The 21503-nt window shown below is 37.4% G+C and overlaps 2 protein-coding genes across 3 annotated transcripts in view; both read right to left on the bottom strand.

Annotated features, from left to right (window-relative positions):
* LOC105444097 (integrin alpha-PS2-like) overlaps window positions 1-8844 on the bottom strand; it is a 33535-nt gene extending 24691 nt beyond the window's left edge. The window contains exons 1-2 of the mRNA XM_030990791.1: window positions 8570-8844; window positions 7122-7329 (exon numbers count right to left, since the gene is read on the bottom strand). Of these exons, the coding sequence (XP_030846651.1) occupies window positions 7122-7321 (200 nt within the window). The 5' untranslated portion in view covers window positions 7322-7329; window positions 8570-8844. The remainder of the gene's footprint in view (window positions 1-7121; window positions 7330-8569) is intronic.
* A 7656-nt stretch (window positions 8845-16500) lies between these two features.
* Window positions 16501-21503, bottom strand: part of LOC581907 (integrin alpha-8) — a 46824-nt gene continuing 41821 nt past the window's right edge. The window contains exons 25-29 of one of the 2 annotated variants that reach the window (XR_004064903.1): window positions 21174-21446; window positions 20393-20494; window positions 19115-19246; window positions 17761-18466; window positions 16501-17667 (exon numbers count right to left, since the gene is read on the bottom strand). Coding sequence is in view for 1 of the 2 variants with exons in the window: in XM_030990095.1 (XP_030845955.1) it covers window positions 18353-18466; window positions 19115-19246; window positions 20393-20494; window positions 21174-21446 (621 nt within the window). In the remaining variant the exon portion in view is untranslated. Of the gene's footprint in view, window positions 18467-19114; window positions 19247-20392; window positions 20495-21173; window positions 21447-21503 lie in introns of both variants that reach the window. The other variant, XM_030990095.1, reaches the window with a different exon arrangement.

Here is a 21503-nt window from a genome sequence, read left to right as displayed (position 1 = left end):
ACACCACATGCCTGTTTGTGATGGCAAATATTGTAGAGCGAAGGGGCGATTGGGCAGCTTGCCCCCCTCCCCGACAAATTTATAACCCGCAAATGAATATCACCTGATATTTTAGTGAGAAGGAGAGTTATTGTAAGGTAAATAGGCTTCAAACTTCTGTTATCACTACCTAAACAAATCATGGACATTTTCTTTTAAAAATCTTCTCTTGTGGTGGCCTCGCACAACGGTGGCTTAAAGAATAGATTATAATTATGAAGCCAAACCTTACACACGGGAATAATTGTCTAGGGGAGAGAGAGAGAGAGAGAGAGGGGGGCACTCTCTTTATTGAACCACGCATGAAACCACCAACAAATGAGAAATATTATGATATCGTCGTGGTATTTTGATGACTCTCATACGAAAGGTTCTTGGTTCGATCCCTGCTCTGTGCATACATCCTTGCAGGAAATGTTTGCCCACATTCAATCCCCTCTACCCAGCCGTAAACCATCCCTCGTAACGCCAGTCTGTCTGACGTGTGGATGTGCGTCAGTGACTGACGCATCATGCGCAGATGCGAGAGGACGAACGACGTAAACGTTGTAAACGTTGCGTCGAATTAATGGCGCATGGTTCAACGGTATCGTTTTCATAGGCTTTATCGTGTGCGACGGACATAGGACTAGATTTAGGTATACGCTTAATTGAATACGTCTCGTATGCCAATCATTGCTGCAGTTACCCCCTCCCCCTCCCCCATCCAACATAAAATAGAACAAACACGTTATCGATTTGTAATAATCTAACAAGAAAGCCGGAACTAGGGGTAAAGTTTGGGATTTAGTCACCGTTTCTAAATGAGAAAAACAAATTAATACAGAATATATTTTATAAGGCAATTATTCTTTATTCCTATGAATTAAATAGGGTGTTTGATAAAAACTCATCATTTCCTTTTTGTTTCCCCGAAATATAAAGCAGGCATAACTGTCAAATCATAGTTTGCACCAATCCACTGCTGCACTTTATCATCGACTCAATGTCATTGTCTCGTATTGGATCTGAAAGACAATTGACAGGCTGGAGTACCACGTGACTTATGCTCGACTGCCGCCGGGCTCTTTCTATAACACTTTCCTATGTAGTCCATCTACTTACCAAATCATTTCTTTTCCCAATTAATGCATTACCTCAAATGCTAAAGTATTGGAATATTTAATGTTTAGTTATGACCACAGGGCCAGAACATAACTGTTGAAGACAAACATTACCTCGTCTGGTATCATGAAATGTTCACACATCAAATCCAAGGTTTTAGTCAATTTGCAATATTATCATATAAATATATAAGAATTAATAGGATTAGCTGCTTTTTTTATTCATTTCATTTTGCTCGTCCGCTTTGCCCGTTCGCAAACGACTATAAATTCGTTAAAACCGCCACTCTTATCAAGACGGGTTCGTAAGCAGACCAAACATCGCTCTACCCCCCCCCCCTTCCCGCCCACGCATCATTAGGAATTGTTCTTGCTGAAATACATGGATCAGCTGCAGTGGCTGGGGTGCTTTGCCCCCCCCCCCCCCTCCTAGCTCTCCCGACGCCAAGGTCCAAATACGCTACTGTTGAACATCATCATAGGTTTCCGAATACTTGAGGAGTACTTTCAATGCAATTCCAGGTATTGAGACGAATCGTTGAAACAAAAGGAATAAACAACATTTCACTTTCATTTGAATAATCCTTGAACGAAAACACGTTTATCATTAATGGTAGATAAACTACCGTTTCAACAAGGAAATGTTTTTATGCAAAATTATGTTTTCACACCGTAAGTTTGTTATCTTGGAATTATTAAGACTGTGATATTTCACTTTCATTTGAATAATGTTTGACAAAAACATTTATGAGATAGGTCAGATAAATTCTCGATTCAACAAGGAAAAGTCTTTATACATGATTATGTTTAACAGTTTCCACACCGTAAGTTTGTTATCTTGGAATTATTAAGACCGGGATGTTTCACTTTCGTTTGAATAATGCTTGACAAAAACATTTACGAGATATGTCAGATAAATTATCGATTCAACAAGGAAATGTTTTTAAAAATGATTATGATTAATAGTTTCAACACCGTAAGTTCGTTATCTTGGAACTACTAAGGCAAAAGAGAGTCTAGAGCAAGCTCGAATTATAGTCATATAGGCGAGTACGCCATGGATATGTGTGTGGAACAGGCACGTAGCCAGAGTTTGATGTTTGGGGGGCACATACATGTAATCGGTCGAGGTAAAAAAAAAAAGAGGTCTGAAAAAGTGCAACCGATCCTGGAAATGTAGGGGGTCACGTGCCCCCCCCCCCCCGTGCCCCCCCCCCCCCCCGTGGCTACGTGCCTGGTGTGGAGGGGAAAGGAGAAGAAGAGTGAGAAATAAAGTGAAAGTTTACAGATAATTCCTAAAGGCCTCATAGAATGAAACAAAAAAATGAGGAAGAAGATAATGTTCATGCTTTAAATCTGAAAGTTTTTATTAGGTCGACGTCGACATACATTACGCAAGCCTTCGTCAGGTGATTAGGGACTTTGGAATTTGCACGTCGACATAGTGGACTGCTACGTGTGACGTCCTTTTAAGGAACTTTGATGTCCTTTTAAGGCACTGCCAGTGCCTTAAAGGACGTCACACGTAGCAGTCCACCATGTCGACGTGCAAATCTAAAAGTCCCTAATGTTAGATTTAGAACAAAACTTCTTTTCTGCATTTTGATAACGTAATAAGTATTGAGTTCCGCTCTGAGATCCAGAAAATACTTAAAAACACAAGAAATAATGCTGCTCCGTACAAGAAAAAAAAAAATATTTATATATACATATACATGTATATATGTACATAGTTCATGTATTGGCTTACAGCTGTATGAGTTTAACAAAACAAATCAAGTAAAAACTTCTGGTATAATGCAGTTTATCCAATTCGTGTGTAATATCAATCGCAACCGGAATTGTCCAAGTATCAACGTTTGCTCTCGATTTTGATTTCGAGGTGTAACATTAAACCAGGATTGGTTGAAATACATCGATAATGCCTCATATTGGAAGCGGAATTCACATATATTTGTTTCAACTTGCAAACTTCCTTCTGAAGATTATCTGTCACGTTGTGATGGCCAAAATTCTAGTATGGATCCTGAAAAAGTGACATTAAACCAGACGTGCTGGTAGCAGGGGTACGATTGAATTTCAAAACCGTTTGGAAATTCGTAACCAGTACAGCGAAGTGTTTCTTGGTAGGTCATAGTAAATCAAGCCAAACCCATGCATGAACCTATTCACACTGATATTCAACTTTCGAATTTGATACGTGAATATTTGACATTTAATATTTTTATATCAATTTTGATACTTAATATTTTTGAATTCGATACAAGAGATCTGATATTTGATATTTTGGAATTATATTCTTCCGTAATACTTCATTTTCTCTTTTTTTAACTGCTCATCACTATACACAAATTTCCACATGACCTCTCGTCATACATGTAGTTCCCCCTCGTATTTACCTTCATTTAATTTGTGTGTATATACCACAACACCTCCACTCGTTACTGGTGGCCAATTCTAATTATTTTGTTTAACCTTGTGGAAATATAACAACGATTTGGGACCTTTTTCAGCATGGTCGACTTTATGTTTAGAAACATTCCAGGTAAATTTTAAAACCTGACTATAAGTATTGTTTTCTTGAGGGCAAATATGGACATTGTTAACAGGGCTAGTTAAGATTTGTTATTATTGACAAGTTTAGTCCCATATGCCCATCTCTTGCAACATTTAGCCACCACCCTTTACCATCGAGATAGTAATCGTAACTACATATCTCTCTATCTTGCAGATACCCTGAAAAGGGATCGACAACCCAAAGGTCTCCAATATGGCATTAGAACCAAATACCATATTACCTTCTTACCCATTGCCCCGGTGAAATGTACAATTATGATAATATAACATTATGATAATATAACATTATGGAAATATAACATTGTGGTAATATAACATTATGGAAATATAACATTATGATAATATAACATTATGGAAATATAACATTGTGGTAATATTACATTACGTTAGTATAACATTATGATAGTATATCAATATGATAATATATCATTATGATAATATATCATGACAATATATCATTATGATAATTACATCATTATGATAATATAACATTATGATATTATAACATTATGATTATATAGTATTATGGAAATATATCATTATGATAGTATATCAATATAAAAATATATCATCATGATAATATATCATCATGATAATATATCATTATGATAATATAACATTATGATAATATATCAATATGGTATATATAACATTATATTATAACATCACGATAATATATCATTACAATAATATAACATGATTGCGTATAGACATGCCATTTGCCGCTCCGTTATTGCAACTTCGTTACGATAAAAAGCCATCATGATAAAAACCTTTGGGGTTGGGGGACAATATATCCCTAAAATACTTTGTGTAGATCTATTTTGACTTTGTGACTTGTACTCTGATTTCCTCAATATAGACAATAGGAAGTTATACGTATATGGTATCTACATGCCCTTGACATCGCAGCTTGAACGGATCATATCACTAAAATATTTTGAGTAGAGATTTGTGACCTAACCGGTACTGTGATTTACACAGTACAGACTAGTAGAGGAAGTTATACGTACATGATATCTAATACGCTCTTGACGTAACAGCTCTGAACAAACATGTATCACTTACACTTTCCAACTTTCCCACCTTTTTTTATATAAATAACCTACATAGTTTTCGTTATTCGGGTTCTCTCTTCTGTCTTTTTCTTTCAAAGAATTGGTGGAATATTACTCTAATAATTCCGCCATTTTATCCTCAATCTGCCTCCTGTTTATTTACTTTACTTGCTTCCTGTACAACGACGTTGTCCACATAATGAGAATGTTGTCCATAAAATTAATTACATATCCAGGGCAGCATCTCACGAAACTGTCATAAGTACAAGATCGTTAACAACCCATTGTAATAAGAGTATTAAATTGTTATTAAAGTTTCAATTGGATGTCGGTAAAGATGTAACTATAACGGTTTCATGAAACGATGGAAACAATATCCCGGCTATGACAGGGGTCACAATGTTGTTGTTTTTTGTAGTAGTTTTATGGCGTTCATTCAGAATTGAATATATATAGGCCATATCTTCAGGTATATATATATGAAACATCAGTTATCCATAAATGGGTCATAATTTTGGAGCGCTATAGGAGCGTCACGGCTTGACGCACATGAGACAGACACTGTCGATCTCGTTGACAGTCCGTCTCGTAGGTTGTGGCCGCGTTTTAAAATCATTGTAAACATATAATGTGGATTTTATTCTAGCTTAAGTTATCAAATCCTATCTGTTCAGAAAGTAAATCTTGAACAAATTTTATATCATATAAATATGAGGGGGGAGGGGTGGGGATTTAACGATGTGGGCTTTTGTAGACTGAAGTACCATTTCCGGGAGGCGCGGTGGCTCAATGGTAGATCAGTGGTCTCGTAACCGGGATATCCCGGTTTTCGAAATTAAGTCGATGCGCTATAGTACCCTTTGGTAAGGCATTAATCCTTATTACCAAGTCCCTCGGAAACGCTGAAAGGCGACGTTCCTATATTTGTTTACTAACAATATGGACCTACTACAGTAGTAGGTCCATGCTTACAGGCATACGCATGCTTTCTTAGCAATCAGGTAAAACAAACAAAGAAAACAAATTCCTGAATGCTATCTGACCTTTGCCTCTAAAGTGTTCAATCGTGCGTTTCGATTGCAGTCGTGCATGATGATTTATTATAATAAAACGTTTACCGAATTAGTCAGGCAAACATCCTATATTTACCGATGTACTGAAACAAGATAATTCCACAGTAATATGCATGCAAATAATGAAATAGATGCATTTACCGAGTAATTTCATGCATGCATCTAGTTCTTATGCATACACGATTGCCTCAAATAAGTCAATATAAGTCACCCCAAACATTAAAAAAAGAGCCAAAACAAAACAACATGTTTAAAGGTTTGCATTTAGTTCCAGTATATAGTATTTCAGTCGCAACAAGACCAAATCTATTACCACTTACCAAACATTACAGCAATTTCACAACACATCATTTATCTTCCATACATTAATTTTATGGATACCTTAAGCAGAATGTGGATTGATGGGCCTGAATGATATATGAATTCAAACCTTTGGTTGTATATAATAAATGTCATTATAATCGGTAAATCAAATTGAAATTGAAGGCCTAGTGAAACTGTTATTTTCAAACAGAGCTTGTGTCAATCGTAATCCTTCAACAACATTGGTAAATTGCCAAATGATATTTACTTGATTTTGAGGTTAAAAAAGAAAGAAAAGAAAGAAAAGAAGCGGGAACGGAATAAAAGGGGGAAACTAAAATGACATACTAACAACAAAAAAATGACACAAGTTATATATACATGGAGACAGTGAAGTTTTGAAAAAAGAGATGAATACAATAACTTCAATAATACACATTTTATATTTTAAATATACATGACATAACGTGGATACTACTTGGTGAAGGGAGGTACATTTTGGTTTCGTGGTTCATTCACTCACTCGACTCTCAATCCTAGAGTTCAGGGTTCGAATCCCAGCCCGGCACTAACGTCCTTTAGTAAGACCTAAATCCACATTTGTCACTCAGGCTCCATCTAGGAGTAACTATAACTATAGTAACTATAAATTGATGGGTAATAATAGTTACAGGGCCCGCAGAAAGAGCAGTATTAATACTGATGTGGCTATGCTGGGTAAATAAATATGATCTATTTACAAAATGGACCATGTAGAGTTACACCCTTTTGATTTTGTAAACAGATGATGTATATATATATATATATATATATATATATATATATATATATTTTGTTTGAATGTGTTTCTGTCTTGATTTCTTGTATTGCTTGTTATTTCTGGTTGGAAACAAATTTCCACATATGTGGACAAGAATAAACAATTATTAATAATAATAATAATAAAATTAAAAACTTGTATTACTCACATATTCTCTTCTCCCTCACTATGAAGTGCTAGTGAGAGTCCAAACTGGCTATCCGTGTCATCGTGGGTGAAGTACAACGGGAACGATGTATCGACGTTGAAGCCATGGACGACTAGGGCCCATCTCGAACAAATGGTGATACACAATGCAATGGAGAAGATGTATCCAGTGGTCATTGAGAGCGATGTCGGGCCGGACATCGTGAAAACTGTAAAGTGACGGGGTTGCGATAAGTAGCTTATATGACAATGGGATTCATGTACGCCTGGCCAAATTCAGATAAGGTTTAGAAGGCAGCGAACACCCACTGGAAAATCATTCAGACCGTTTTTCTGATAGGCACCGATTACAGAATTTTGATAACTTCCTCATCGGCTCCTCGACTTGTTCCGGGGTTCTGTTGAATCCTTGGTTGAATAGTTTCATATGAAAGTACTTGACACTGAATCGGCTAAGTGAACGGTCAATAAACAATTCGTGACAGCACCCTTAATAGCTGAGTGACAGTGTGAGTGTGAGGCGGATGCAAATGAATGCTCAGTGTTAGTGATGCGCGCGCTCGTCCGCGCGGTCCGAAGTTGCAGCATTATCTTTGTTTGTTTTTAATAATATTTAAACCCGAAGCTGGGCTTAAGCTTTTCTTCAAAATCGAGTTAAACAAAGAAGTTAAGAATTTAAGCTGAGCCACCCGGTCCCCGTTGACAATTGGTTAACTGTTTCAATAACCCATTAAAACGTGCGAAGATGACAACTACACATTCATTATGAAAATGATTTCTATGGCATAGCCCTATACAACAGGGTATTGAAATTCCCCTTAAGTTTATATACCAATTTTGAAATTCTTTGCGATCTTGCTGTTGTTGTTGTTGTTGTTGTTGTTGATCTTGTTACCGTGGGTTTTTGCTCTTTAATACACATTATTGTGTGTCCGCAGACGAAAATACTTCACATTTTGTAAGATCCAATTTCGCAAAATGTGATACCCTGGCTAGGTCGGTCCGTACTGTAGTCCATACAACAGGGCGGTCATATAACGCCACTTACACCAGTTATGCGGGTGTGCCAAGTATCTATCTATAGAGGAATTATGCACGTACCAAGAGTTGATGGTTGTATAAACATATCTTTCCGCTTTAAGAATCGACGCATCTTTTGAATTCATTTAATGTGTCAGTGTATACGTGTGTGTAGGGTGGGTGTAGCACTTGGAAATCAATGAAAAACATTATGTAAAGCCCCCCCCCCCCTCCCTCCAATTTTTGTCACTTCCGTTTTTCTTTTTCATAATCATTTTGCTACTGAATGTTCATATCCCCCTCTAGCATTTCATTTGGTTTTGTTCAGTCATTTTCTCCCCTCAACGTTCCTTTGCGGTGCAGTTACTATTAAAACAATGCCGTGATTCGAAACGTCTAGCCCCCCTTCGTAATAATAATTTTATTTACCCAGGGAAGTCTCATCAGCATCAAAGTTGTTCCTCCTGAGGGCCACGCAATTATCAGGTAACCGTTTACACCTGGGCGGGGAGTTGCCATTGTGAATTAATGTCCTGCCAAAGATCGTTAGTACCGGGCTGTGATTCGAACCCTCGACCCTTAGATTGAGTATCAAGTTATGAACCCCGATGCGACAACTCCACGTCCACCTTCATAGCTGTACTATACTAATGTATTTCAATGTATGCACTGCCCTTGGTAATCAACTCCTCGATTCACATCGTATGCAAAATGCATCCCTATCGTTTCAGTCGTCAAGGGAACCTCTCGATAAAAAGATATGCATAAAATTAGTAAACAGCCTTACATGTCTATTGCCATGTCCATGACATTGGATTGGAGTGCATACTTGAATTGTACAAACAATGTTGACTTCCGACAAGTATGTCTATTTAATTAATTATACCTTTTCACAGTTCCGCCCTGGCAATGTGCCCTATTTATACGTGATGTAATTTCAATACATTGTCGATCTGCCCGTATATATTATGTTCGAATTACAAAAATATGTCACTGTATCATTCTCAGACATGTCAATAGACCGGTATACAGACATATTCAAATTTATAGATTTTTCTTTCCTGTGGACCTAGTGAAGATCTTAAACAATGAACCACAATAATAGGAATCCTATCTGCATACATTACTTGTTGTTATGTCGGGCACGCCTCGGGCAAGCTTTCAGGTTGTCAAGAACAACCCATGTTTAAAAATTATGCATATAATTTGAATATGTTCGTAAACCGGCCTATTGGTGAGGTAAAGGCATTTGTAATTCTATGCATCATTTTGGAAAGAAGGTTCTCCTCGTGACTGAAAGCTTGACAGATGCTTGCCCGTCATAGCAACAACCAATGAATGCAAATGAGTTCCATCCAAAAGAATGACATTTCGCATAGCAGGTGAATCAAATAGTTTGTATCCAAGGGTTTGGGATGAAAACATGCATAAATCGAACAATAAAACTAGGGCCAATATACATAGTTGGTTGACAAGTAAGCTCACTACTAAGAAAGTTTAGAACAAATTGATATGGGCCAAGGTCTATTGCCCTTTACAAAGTGTGATTTCTTGAAAGTACTTAAGATCACGTGCAATGTTGATAGATAGCCATATGACAGCATGATGCTGTCACAATCTAATGTTCCACCGTGCTACTAAATGCTTCATTTTCACACATAAAAAATGCCTTTTAGTTCTATATGATTTGTTTCTCTTTCGATCTGAAGGGGCAATCCCTTTTATGACAGACCTTTTACGAGGTTTTGGGCAACAAACCACAGTCCGCGCAATGCTGACAGTGATGGTCAAGGTTTTCTCTATTTGTGTAAATAATTTCTGTGCTTGTGGTGTGTGTGTGTGCGTGTGAGTGTGTTGGTGTGTTCCGTGTGTGAGATGCAGTGACTTTCATTTCCTGCATGTCATCTTTATAGTTATTTCAATTGTGCACTTCCGAACAGCCCATTTAACAGAGACAATACAAGCCAGTTTCTCTCTGAACTTTCTGTCAAAGGACAATGCAATTCTCGCTACCCCAAATAGCGATTCTGCCGAGATCCGGGGAAAATCCTGAAAACGCGCATTGCATTATGGGATAGCTTTTCGACATTACAGCTTCCTGTGCAGGCGTTCGTGATCACAACCCTCTCTTTCACGGTAGAGTTTAACGGCCTTTTGTGCTAAAGTCACTAATTCTGCCCGAAGCTTTCCATTGCATATTATAATCTGTACAAATTACACAGATTGGCATCGATTTTAGCGTGCGTGAAAACTCTGCACAGCGAACACGGCGCTAGCGCCAGCGGGATGGGACTCTATACCGGAAGTTGTAGTGACGACCCGAGAGAGTGAAAATTACCTCGTCTCGCGAATTTCGAGATTTTCGTACCTATTTAGGGTAGCGAGAATTACCTCCCTCAACCCCCTCCTACATACATTTCACAAAGAGGGTCGTATTTTATAATCCTGCTGGACAATTTACATCTTTTGTCAAAGCTGCTTCATCCATGCAGGGAGTTGTAATCTGCTTGTTCCATTTTAGGATTAAAACATACAAAACCAAGACCGGGTTTTTACATCTTATGCACGATTAAGCATAATAGAACAGTCGGTTGTTTTTGTGTTAGGGGTGGCGATATTTAAACGCATGTTATTTAAAAAAAGGATATTAAAGAAAACTATTACAACAACTACTACTACTACTACTACTACTACTACTACTACTACTACTACTACTACTACTACTTTTACTACTACTACTTCTACTACTGCTGCTGCTGCTGCTTCTGCTGCTGCTGGTGCTGCTGCTGCTGCTACTACAACTACTACTACTAAGAGTCTGATACTACTACTACTAGTAGTAGTAGTCATCTACTATTACTACTACTACTAGTAGTAGTCATCTACTATTACTACTACTACTACTACTACTACGATTACTACTTCTACTACTACTACTACCACCACTACTACTACTACTACTACTACTACTACTACTACTACTACTACTACTACTACTACTACTACTAATACTACTACTAATACTACTTCTACTTCTACTACTACAATTACTACTGATACTACTACTACTAATACTAATACTACTACTAATACTACTACTACTTCTACTACTACTACTACCACCACCACTACTACTACTACTACTACTACTACTACTACCACTACTACTACTACTACTACTACTAATACTAATACTACTACTAATACTACTGCTACTTCTACTACTACGATTACTACTGATACTACTACTACTTACTTGTATTTTCATCGTAATCATTGTTGTTATCATCATACCCAGTCATCATCATCATCGTAAGGCCTATTATCCTTATGATGTTTTCATTATCACAATCATCACCGTCAGTATCGAATAGACCTTAAACAATTTCATGTTTCATAGAGAGTAGAGAGGGTACCGAGTTTTATGAGACATCTATATGATAGTTTGAGAATAATCAGAGAAAAGGCGTGAATTCATGAAAGATTCTATTACTGAAAATGAATTGGCATTGCAGCTCTTAATAAGCTAAATCTCTAATTTGTTGGTATCCAAATTGCTCCAGGAACCCTTTTATAATTTCTTATGGTGAGACAGAGTAACGAACAGACCCCTTTTCGCAAATGATCACAAATAGTAGAGCTACATCATGTAGAGAAGGTCACTTTGAGGTCATGAACATATTTCCGGTAGTGTTGTCAATAAAATGTGCATTCACCGTAATGATCTGCAAACACTTTTGATTCCCCTTAACCACAATGGCCAAAATATTTAATTGAAATGACACCGTTAGCCCACACAATACAAATATAAAATTATGACTCACCAAAACCGCAAATGCATGCGTTACCATACATAATGTTAAATACCGTTCAGATTTTTTTAATTGTCATCACTGGAAATGTATTTTATTTGTATAAGCCTCTGCAACAGGAAAATGAAACACATTGCGGTGATATTCCTGAATATTTTATCACAACATGTACACATGATTTGGATTTTAAAACAGAAGAGGAAAAAAGGATAAAGATTTACAAAACATGTATAGAAACTGATCATGATTATGTTTTAAATTTATATTCTGGGTGTGATGAAATCATTTAAAGCTACATACTCTCATATCTCAATAAAATAGTAAACAATAACAACAACAACTACTACTACTACTACTACAACTACTACTACATCTACTACTATTACTACTACTACACTACTACTTAATAATAACAATTGAATAAAAATAATCACGATAGTGACAAAAACACCAACAATAACAGTAACAATAATATTAAATATAATACAAAACGATAGAGAAAGAAACAGAAAGAGAGAGAGAGAGAGAGAGAGAGAGGGAGAGAGAGAGAAAGAAAAGAAAGAAGGGGAGGGGCATTTATCAAGTTGATAACAAGTTTGTTTAGAATTTCCGTTTCATTTTCATTTAATTGATAACATTTAAGATTTTGTTCTGCTCCGTTATCTTCTTACTATTTAAATCTCCTTTCACAAATGTCTCATAATTTACTCTCGATATTCTCTGTCTCTGTCTATGTCTCTCTCTCTCTCTCTCTGTCACTGTCTCTCTCTCTCTCTCTCTCTTTCAATTTACCACGATCTTTTATCTCTCTGATGTCTAATTTCTCCTCGTTTCAATCTTTAAATATTGTGTTATTTGATTCATTTGATGATTCCTCCACTTCGCTTTCGTAAAGTTAAAAAGTACATGAAGTGTTCGTTCGGGTCAGCCTAAATCTATCGTGTGAGTGAAAGTAGGAAGTACATTGTGATTTTAACAAATTACTCCGGATCACTTGAGCAATATTTTGAAAATAGATCCAGCACTTATTGCCTCGATTGTCTGTCATTGAATGAAATAAGAGCACTGCAGGTGGAACAAAAATAATAAACCACGTTCGATTATAAACGAATTAAACACCTATATGCATATCGACGAATTTAAGTTCTTTAATTAGGCGGAACCCAAGAAAGATCTCGATATATGGAATGAAATGGCGTAGAACCCCCCCCCCCCCGAATGACGATAAAAGAAAACTAAAATGAGAAAAGGCAGAGGGGGAGGAAGGGGAGAGAGAGAGAGAGAGAGAGAGAGAGAGAGGAGGAGATAAAGAGAGAGGGAGAGACAGAGAGAGGGGAGAGGAAGAAGGGAGGGAGGGAGGAGAGAAAGAGAGAAAGATTAGAGCGGAAGGGAGAGTGAGGGGGTGAGTATGTCTGCGTGTTTGTGTGTGAAAAAGTGATATAGATAATTAGATAGATAGATAGAGAGATCTTATAAATCGTCCCGCCCCCTGTGACAGTGCCCCTTTACGACCGGGTCCACGCTACGCCACTGTGTGGGATGTCATATATTTGAGCCCCCGTCTGAAACGGACCATGAATGATAACTGAGTAATTACATTGATGACTGATTTATTAACTTAGAATTAATAGAGTTCGGTGATCCAATACCCGACGGGCCGCTGCTCATCTGAAAGGAGTCTTGCTTTTTTGACAGTAATGTATATTAAAATTTCCATCACCCTGATGATCACGATGATCATGATCATGATCATGATCATCATCATCATCATCGACGCCAATGCGAGATTATGAGTCCTTCATTGGACCAGGCTTGTGTACTGATCATCATCATCATCATCATCATCATCATAATCATCATCATCATCCTTATTATCATCATCCTCATCACCATTATCACCATCATCATCATCATCATCATCCTCATCCTCATCACCATCACCATCACCATCATCACCATCACCATCATCGTCATCATCATCATCATCATCATTATCATCACCAAGAAAAACATCTAACTGGAGTCGAGCTGTCATGTAAAAATCTCACGAATTATTTAGCACCATAAAATTGTTGTGCTAATTAAGTTAGCCACAATGCATGTATGCGTACATATTGAATTCACATTGATTTGACCAAATCGTAATCATTGCTTCCTCGTGCTAATACATATAATCAATATTCGCACATAACTAACCAACGAGAAGCAATCAAAGTGAAATTTCTTTTGTCATTGATATTTAGTTTCATACACGACTTAAATTTCCCTGAATGCACAATTATAATTCTTTAAGAATAATAGTTTCGAGGCACCGAGGAAATGAGGAAATTCGACACAAACTTTCACTCTCCGTACGTGTAATCTCGGGAATTCCAGTAAGCCTGAGTGTACTCTGTAATATGTATTTTCAACAAACAAAAATAACCACATATACTTTTCAACTAATCTTCTTTGTCATTTTTAGTTTGTTTTCGTCTAAACCACCAACTCCTTCACAATCTTTACAATTATCCGGACAAAGGATCGAATTCGGCGACTCAAAATTTCCGGCTTCATCAGTGTATTGAAAGCAAAAGAAAACTTATAAATAGTAGGCCTAGATTTGGTATCAATGTTTTGTTTCCTTGTTTATGAATTCGAACCTGTCCCTGAAATAATTCTGCACGACCACCATTACCAAGAATTATTTAGGATGCAACCTCAGTAGCCTTCCAAAATGAAAACAAACAAATACAAAATACACATCATTATGTTTTTAACAAAGCTTCAAATAGGAAGGACCAGTCACGGCTTTCCCGAATCAGAAGCGCACAGACAAACTGATAAAACAAGCACATAAACAATTGGAAATGAGGGCTAGATCAGTATGTAAAACTTTATTTTACCTTGAATATCAAAACTTAGCGATTACAATTCATTGTAAATACATTCATTGTCAGAAATCATCACATTTACAAACCCCTAGTACTCCAATATCAGTGAAATGATAATAATAACAATATTCCGTTCTTATGTTGGCCTTAAATGCAAGTAATATTCTACTGTATAATAGAATTCCTTGGGTAAATATCAGACATGTATAATCTATTGTATGCCGTATAATCCATTGCCCCGGGAACAGGGTGATTCCTGCATTTAGCCTATAACAATAAGATAACTCAGTTGTCAATGGATTATGTTTTGTTGGGATTGGCTGCCAATAAAATGTGTATTGTATTATGTCGATTACATATCAAGGGCATAGCGGGTTCTCAGTTGATAACAGCATTATTTTCAGCAAGATTTAGTTACGATTTTTTTTTTGGTGAAGATTCCAATCAATCGAACATGCAATAGTTCCTATGTGCTATACAAAAGAAATCTTTCGCAACTAAATATTTGGCAGATTCACTCACAATCTGACAATGCCATTACATGACCAGGGGATGTCTCACAAAGATGCTAAGTCGAACTTAACTCTAAGTTGGACTTAAATATTATAGAGAGCCATTTGTAGCCTTATAATAAAATGTATTCAAAAGCAAAAAAGTATTTTCCACTAATGATAAATTCTACATCAAGAACATGAATTCGCATTAGTAATAGAAAATACGAATGATTTGAATCAACATTTTATGCCTTTTAAAATAACTTTTACACAATTTTTGAAAAGATGTTAACGGTTTTCCACAATCGTCCAACTTAGAGATAAGTTCAACTTAGGATATTTGTGAAACACTCCCCAGCACTCTAGCTCTATCTCAAATGCACTATTTTTGTTTTATCGGACTACGGGTCATTGACCTGTAATAGATAGAGGAGGGATTGTTCGGTATTTCCTCTCCATGATCAGGAAAGCACCCTCCAGGGGTCTTTATTGTCATTTTCTACTTTCAGGTCGATTGTGAACAAAAACTTTGTATTTGTATCAAAAGAACGAAATCCCAGCGAGACACTGCCTGTTTATTATTGCATAACTCTAAACGACCAACAAAATGTCAATCGAATAAGTTTCCAACACCATTCTGCTTTATGAGTCTATTTTCTTCGTTTTGTGAATTTAAAGGCCTTTTTTGAGGGGGGATAAAAATTCATCGTCAAAATACCTCACCCCGATATAAAACAAAAATCCCAACAAAACATCATCTCTGTTAGAATGAAGTTTACACTGCTAAGGTCCTCAATCTCTTTCACATTCTGCATTATGTGGCCCAAACACGTACCCACAGTGCACAAGTAATGACATCATCGCCCGGATCGTGCATAATTATGTATCGTAACAAAATATAGATATAGATATTTCATAACAAAATTAGTTTCAAGTCCTGCTGGAAATCCCATTCAAATTTCTTTTGATTCATGTTTTTATGCATGACGCGAGAGTACATATGCAATACAAAAAGAGATTGATTTCTAGGATATCATGGCATATCATAATTATGACAATAGAAGTTAAACTAACAATATTAAATGACACTATTAACGATTATAAAAATGTATGTACGGTTTAGCGCTTCGCAATACTTATTACATATCTATACACCATGAATATTTACAACGCACTAAAAGAAAGTACAACTTTTAAGTTGAAGACTAACCTTCAACAAGAAACCATTCATATCCAAGTACAACACTTAGGAATAAGATTTTGGTTTGGTTTGGTGTTCATTTACGATCATAAAATATGAAATATAAACATCATAACATATATAAAGAATGAAAAAACTACAGTATATTACAAGGACTAATCTAGAAAAATAGAATATTAAAATCAAAATCGAGGGACCGCCCTTAATTCAAAATATTCTCTCAGATCTAATAAAGTTCAGGACATTTTTTATGTGTCTTCATACTTTTATAAAGGCATGAAAGGAACGAGTTTAATACTAATGACGTTGTTACGTGATTACAAACATGTATATATTAGGGGGGAAAATGTTATCGTCGCAAGCAGATTGCACATATCAATATTTAAAGCTACTATACAACACACGTTAATCATGCTTATGACGTAACAGTACAGGGAGACCCCCTAATAACGAAAATTTGCATAATATACAGAAATATCTCCTATTGGTGATAATTATTACAAACTCAATGAAACTTAAAAAAAAAAAAAATTGTATACCTTGTCTTATTTTGTAATAATTCCGTGCAAGAGAAACGCTGACAGTGTAATAATGTATTTTTCTCTTTTCTGTTCTCCATTGTATCAAAAAATGTTTTTAACTGCGAAGTGGGCCCATTAATTTGTTAGTTTGTGCTGATCATAAGAAGGATATTAACAGACACCTAAAACGCACTATATGAAAGAGAGAAAAAAAAGAACGAGATTTATTTTAACACTTTTGCAGCAACAACAAAGACAAATAATGGGAAGTTTATTAAATTTATAAACAAATCTTAGGGAATATGTAGTAGACCTTTAGTGGGAGAAATCTAGGTGACCGTGTTTTTTAGACTAAAGATTTACCAGAGCAAAATGTTAAGTATTCTTGATCTTATCATTGCAGATCTTCGGGTTCGTGGGTTTTCGGTCTCAACACCTTCGGATCGGGGGTATTCGGTATCAAGAAGAATTTCGGCTTGGATGAATATTAGGTCTCGCAAACATTCGGCTTGTGGGTCTTCAGTCTCGTAAAATTTCAGCTCGTGGGTTTTCAGTGTCGGGAACCTTCGGCTTGTGGGTTTTCAAAGTCGGGAACCTTTGGCTTGTGGGTTTTCAGTGTCGGGAACCTTCGGCTTGTGGGTTTTCAGTGTCGGGAACCTTCGGCTTGTGGGTTTTCAGTGTCGGGAACCTTCGGCTTGTGGGTTTTCAGTGTCGTGAACCTTCGACTCGTGATTCTTCGGTCTCCTGAACGGGTGGACGTTCGGCATATGGGCTTTCAGTCTCGTGAAACCTTCGGCACGTAGATCTTCAGTCTTGAGAATCTTCTGTTAGTAGGTCTTTAGGTATCATGTATCTACGGCTTAGGGGCAGTTGGTCTTGTGAACCCTACCAATTGCGTCATCATTTTGGCTCGTGACTCTCCGTTTTCGTAAACTTTCGGCTCGTGCATCTTCGGTCCTGCGAATCTTCTCTACAGTAATTCAGGAGATCCATTAGACAAAAAATCGCGGAAAACCGACTCATTGAACTCTTGGAGAGGTGGCCTCACGAAACTTTGCAAAGTGACAAGTCAACCTGGAAAACCGGAAAGTTTTTTCTTTCTACCTCAGTCACAACGAAGAGACTGACACCAATCAGACAATAGACCAAACAAACACAAATTGGCTCGAAGGTCCAACAAAATATTCGGTGTGACTGGGAATATAGATTTAATGTGTGTGACATGTGACCAGACCTAATGTAAATGGGTGGAAGAGTCCAGTGGAGATGTTGGAAGACAGTTTGTGTTATCTTTACGCGAGTACTTTTATATTATTCTTCAGTTTTGTCAACTCCTTCGAGTCCTTCGTTTTCGACGCCATTACTGCCCTCTAGCATCTTCCGTTGGTCGGCTGTGAGCTTCTTTTTCCTCTTGAAGAATCCAACCTGAGAAGCAAAGAAAGTACAGAATTGGAAATGTATGTGATTGTTTAAATCTCCTGTCTTTCTTTCTTTTCTTCCTATTTTTCTTCATTTTCTTTTTCTTCTTCCTCTTCTTGTTATTTTTTACCGTTACCTTCATCTTTGAAGTCACCACTTTCATCACCATCATTACCACCACTACCATCACCATCATTGGGCCTAAAAACAAAGATGTTGTTTTGCCCTTTAGGTGCCAAAAAAAGGGTCGGTCGCAAATCGTTTGTTTCCCTTCTTTTTTCTTTCTCTTTGGGCTGATATTTCTCAGTTTTTAATGCTTTGATAAATATTTTTGTATTCATTACACTTTTTTTCTTCTAAAAAACGGTAAAGAAACGGTTAAAACAAAATTAAAAGTCGTCCGTAGATATCATATTTTTAGGGTCGTTCGCAAAGGGCAATACAACATCTTTATTTTTACGCCTTATCATCGTCATTCTACTAGTTCTTATACAGATCTCCTTCGCCATCATCTTCTTCCCCCTTTTCATCTTCTTCCTCATTTTCTTCATCTTTTCTTCTCTGAGGCATTTCCGTTGTTTGTCGAATCAAATATACAGTTAAAAAACGGTACCCCAAAGGGGGTGAATACGTTTCATCGACTGTTTTTCTTACCCTCCATAAGACTATGATGAGTAGTACAAGGATGAGGCAACCGCAAAGTATCGAGACAAGATAAACCCAGAGTGCCACTTTCTCAGGCTCGACTGCTTCTATTAGAAACTGCGGTACGATTTTCGTTGAAACCTGAGGAAAAAGAATAAATTCAATCATAATATTTCGATGATGTTATACGAGATATAAATCGTTCAACAAGGAAGGAATAATATATGAATATGATTAACTTCATGTAGATGCATATCTAGAGGGATACGTACAGTACGTGCCCCTGTCATTACACAGTCTTTAAAATTAAAAAAAGGCTAGAAGCGCGCGCGTGGGAGATAGAGAGAGAGAGAGAGAGAGGGGGAAGAGAGAGAGAGAGAGAGAGAGAGAGAGAGAGAGAAAAGGAGAAAAGGAGGTGGTGGGTATAGATATATACATGTACATAGATAGAAAGGGAAATCAGCAGGGATGCACTGAACAAAATATAGATGGTACGAGTTTTCCCACACCCTTCCCTCACTCAATGGCTATACGTTGAATGTTCTGTTATATAATATCAATCTAGAAGGAAAAAAACCAGTGCCGCAGCCCCCAACATGTCCAATGGCACAAGTGCTCCCCCATGGCGGTATCCACCCTCACCATCTTTATCAATTCAGTTCTTTCAATAATATATTGAAACGATGTTTTTTAATGAACTTGAGCGGGTAAAAACATTAAGTTTGTTTTATCAGCAGATAATTTGACACATGTACAAATATTGTTGTAAAAACCATGTTTTCTTTTACCTCTTTGTCATATTTGTTTGGAATAATTGAGTATTTTTTTCGAGCTTGATTCAATAAATAAAGTCTTTCATCAATTTGTTTTGCGGCCAAGTACATATGTTTTAGTATTAATATCCATAATCAGTATTTATAATATTGTGTCTTGAGCAATGAAAGTCTGTCGTTTCAAAGTGATTTTCATACATTTTTCGTCAATAGGTTTGAATTTTGCTTAATTCAAACTAAGACATTTACATTCACCCCAAACAATCTCTTGAAATGCAGTCCATCGAGATAACATCAGTTTAAATCACTTAAAGCCCCACTGCACTACTTATACATGTAGCTACTTGCGCCCTCTATATAGCAAAAAATGCTTAAGCAGTGACCGTTGGTACCACATGATTCCCTTTTCCTATGTTAATTGAGAGCTGATTTGATGAGATAACCACCTGTCAGTGACCTTGCAGGGAGGTCTAATCCCTCCTGTACACCAGTACAGATGGGCTTTAATTCTCACCTCGTTCGATGATATTTCAATCGGATCAGTAAACGTCGTTGTATACGGTACCTCTAGTACTTGAGCATGAGCTTGGACAAAGACCGTCAACTCCAGAAGATTCTAGACAAGAATGACAACAATAATTATTTATTAGGCTATTATCAAAACTGCATAAAATATTGATTTGAAAAGTGTTATTAAAAAGCATGTATGAGAGTACACAAACTGCCGGATTTCAATTTAAAGACTCACTCTAGATATACGAAGTACTAATGTCCACTACATCATAGTTCAACTAGGACAACTACCCTTTCGACAATCACCCTCTAGGACAACTACCCTTGATGACAACAACCCGCTAGGACCGTACCTCGACAACTACCCCCGGGGCAAACGCCCTCTAGGACATGTACCTCCTTGACATCTACCACCTATAAACCAACTACTCCCGGACAATAACCACTTAGGGTAATTATCAATCGGGGTAGTTGTCCAAGAGGGTGATTGTCCTAGGGGATAGTTGCCTGGGGGGAGGGGTAACTGTCCGGGGTTAGTTGTCATAGAGGGTGGTTGTCCTAGGAGGTGGTTGTCCTAGGGGTAGTAAGATGGGGGGGGGGGGGTAATCATCCTAGAGGTTTATTGGCCCGGGGGTAGTCTTCCTAGGGGGTAGTTGCCCTAGAACCGTCTTTTCCTTATAGGGCGACTCTGCTGTATTAGGTAGAGTGTTGATATCATCCTTATCTGGAAAATAGTAGAATGGTGCCATATTACCCATAAAACCCCACGATGATGTGCTTACCACAGTCAATGTATTGGTCCACACCCGTGATCGCACCGTCACGATGACGTTATCCCTGGCCGCGTTGCTGCCTGCGCCCAGCGAGTCCACGACACACGTTATCATGTAGCAGAACTGACTCTGTGGTCCGCTGCATTTGATGTCCCGTACCTTCACGGGCGATTCGGTGGTCGACATCGGAATATCCGTGGTTCCGACCGCTGGAGAGTCGGTTGTGGCAGCTTGTCGGCGTCGACGTTTGCTTTCTGGTGTTCCCGTGCTATTGTCAACCGACTAAAAAGGGGATAGTATAGAAGTCGATATTATTTATTTATTTATTTATTTATTTAT

This window comes from Strongylocentrotus purpuratus, unplaced genomic scaffold (assembly GCF_000002235.5).
Source record: "Strongylocentrotus purpuratus isolate Spur 01 unplaced genomic scaffold, Spur_5.0 spur5_scaffold_19, whole genome shotgun sequence".
NCBI lineage: Eukaryota > Metazoa > Echinodermata > Echinoidea > Camarodonta > Strongylocentrotidae > Strongylocentrotus > Strongylocentrotus purpuratus.
This window is presented reverse-complemented; position numbering and strand designations above follow the sequence as displayed.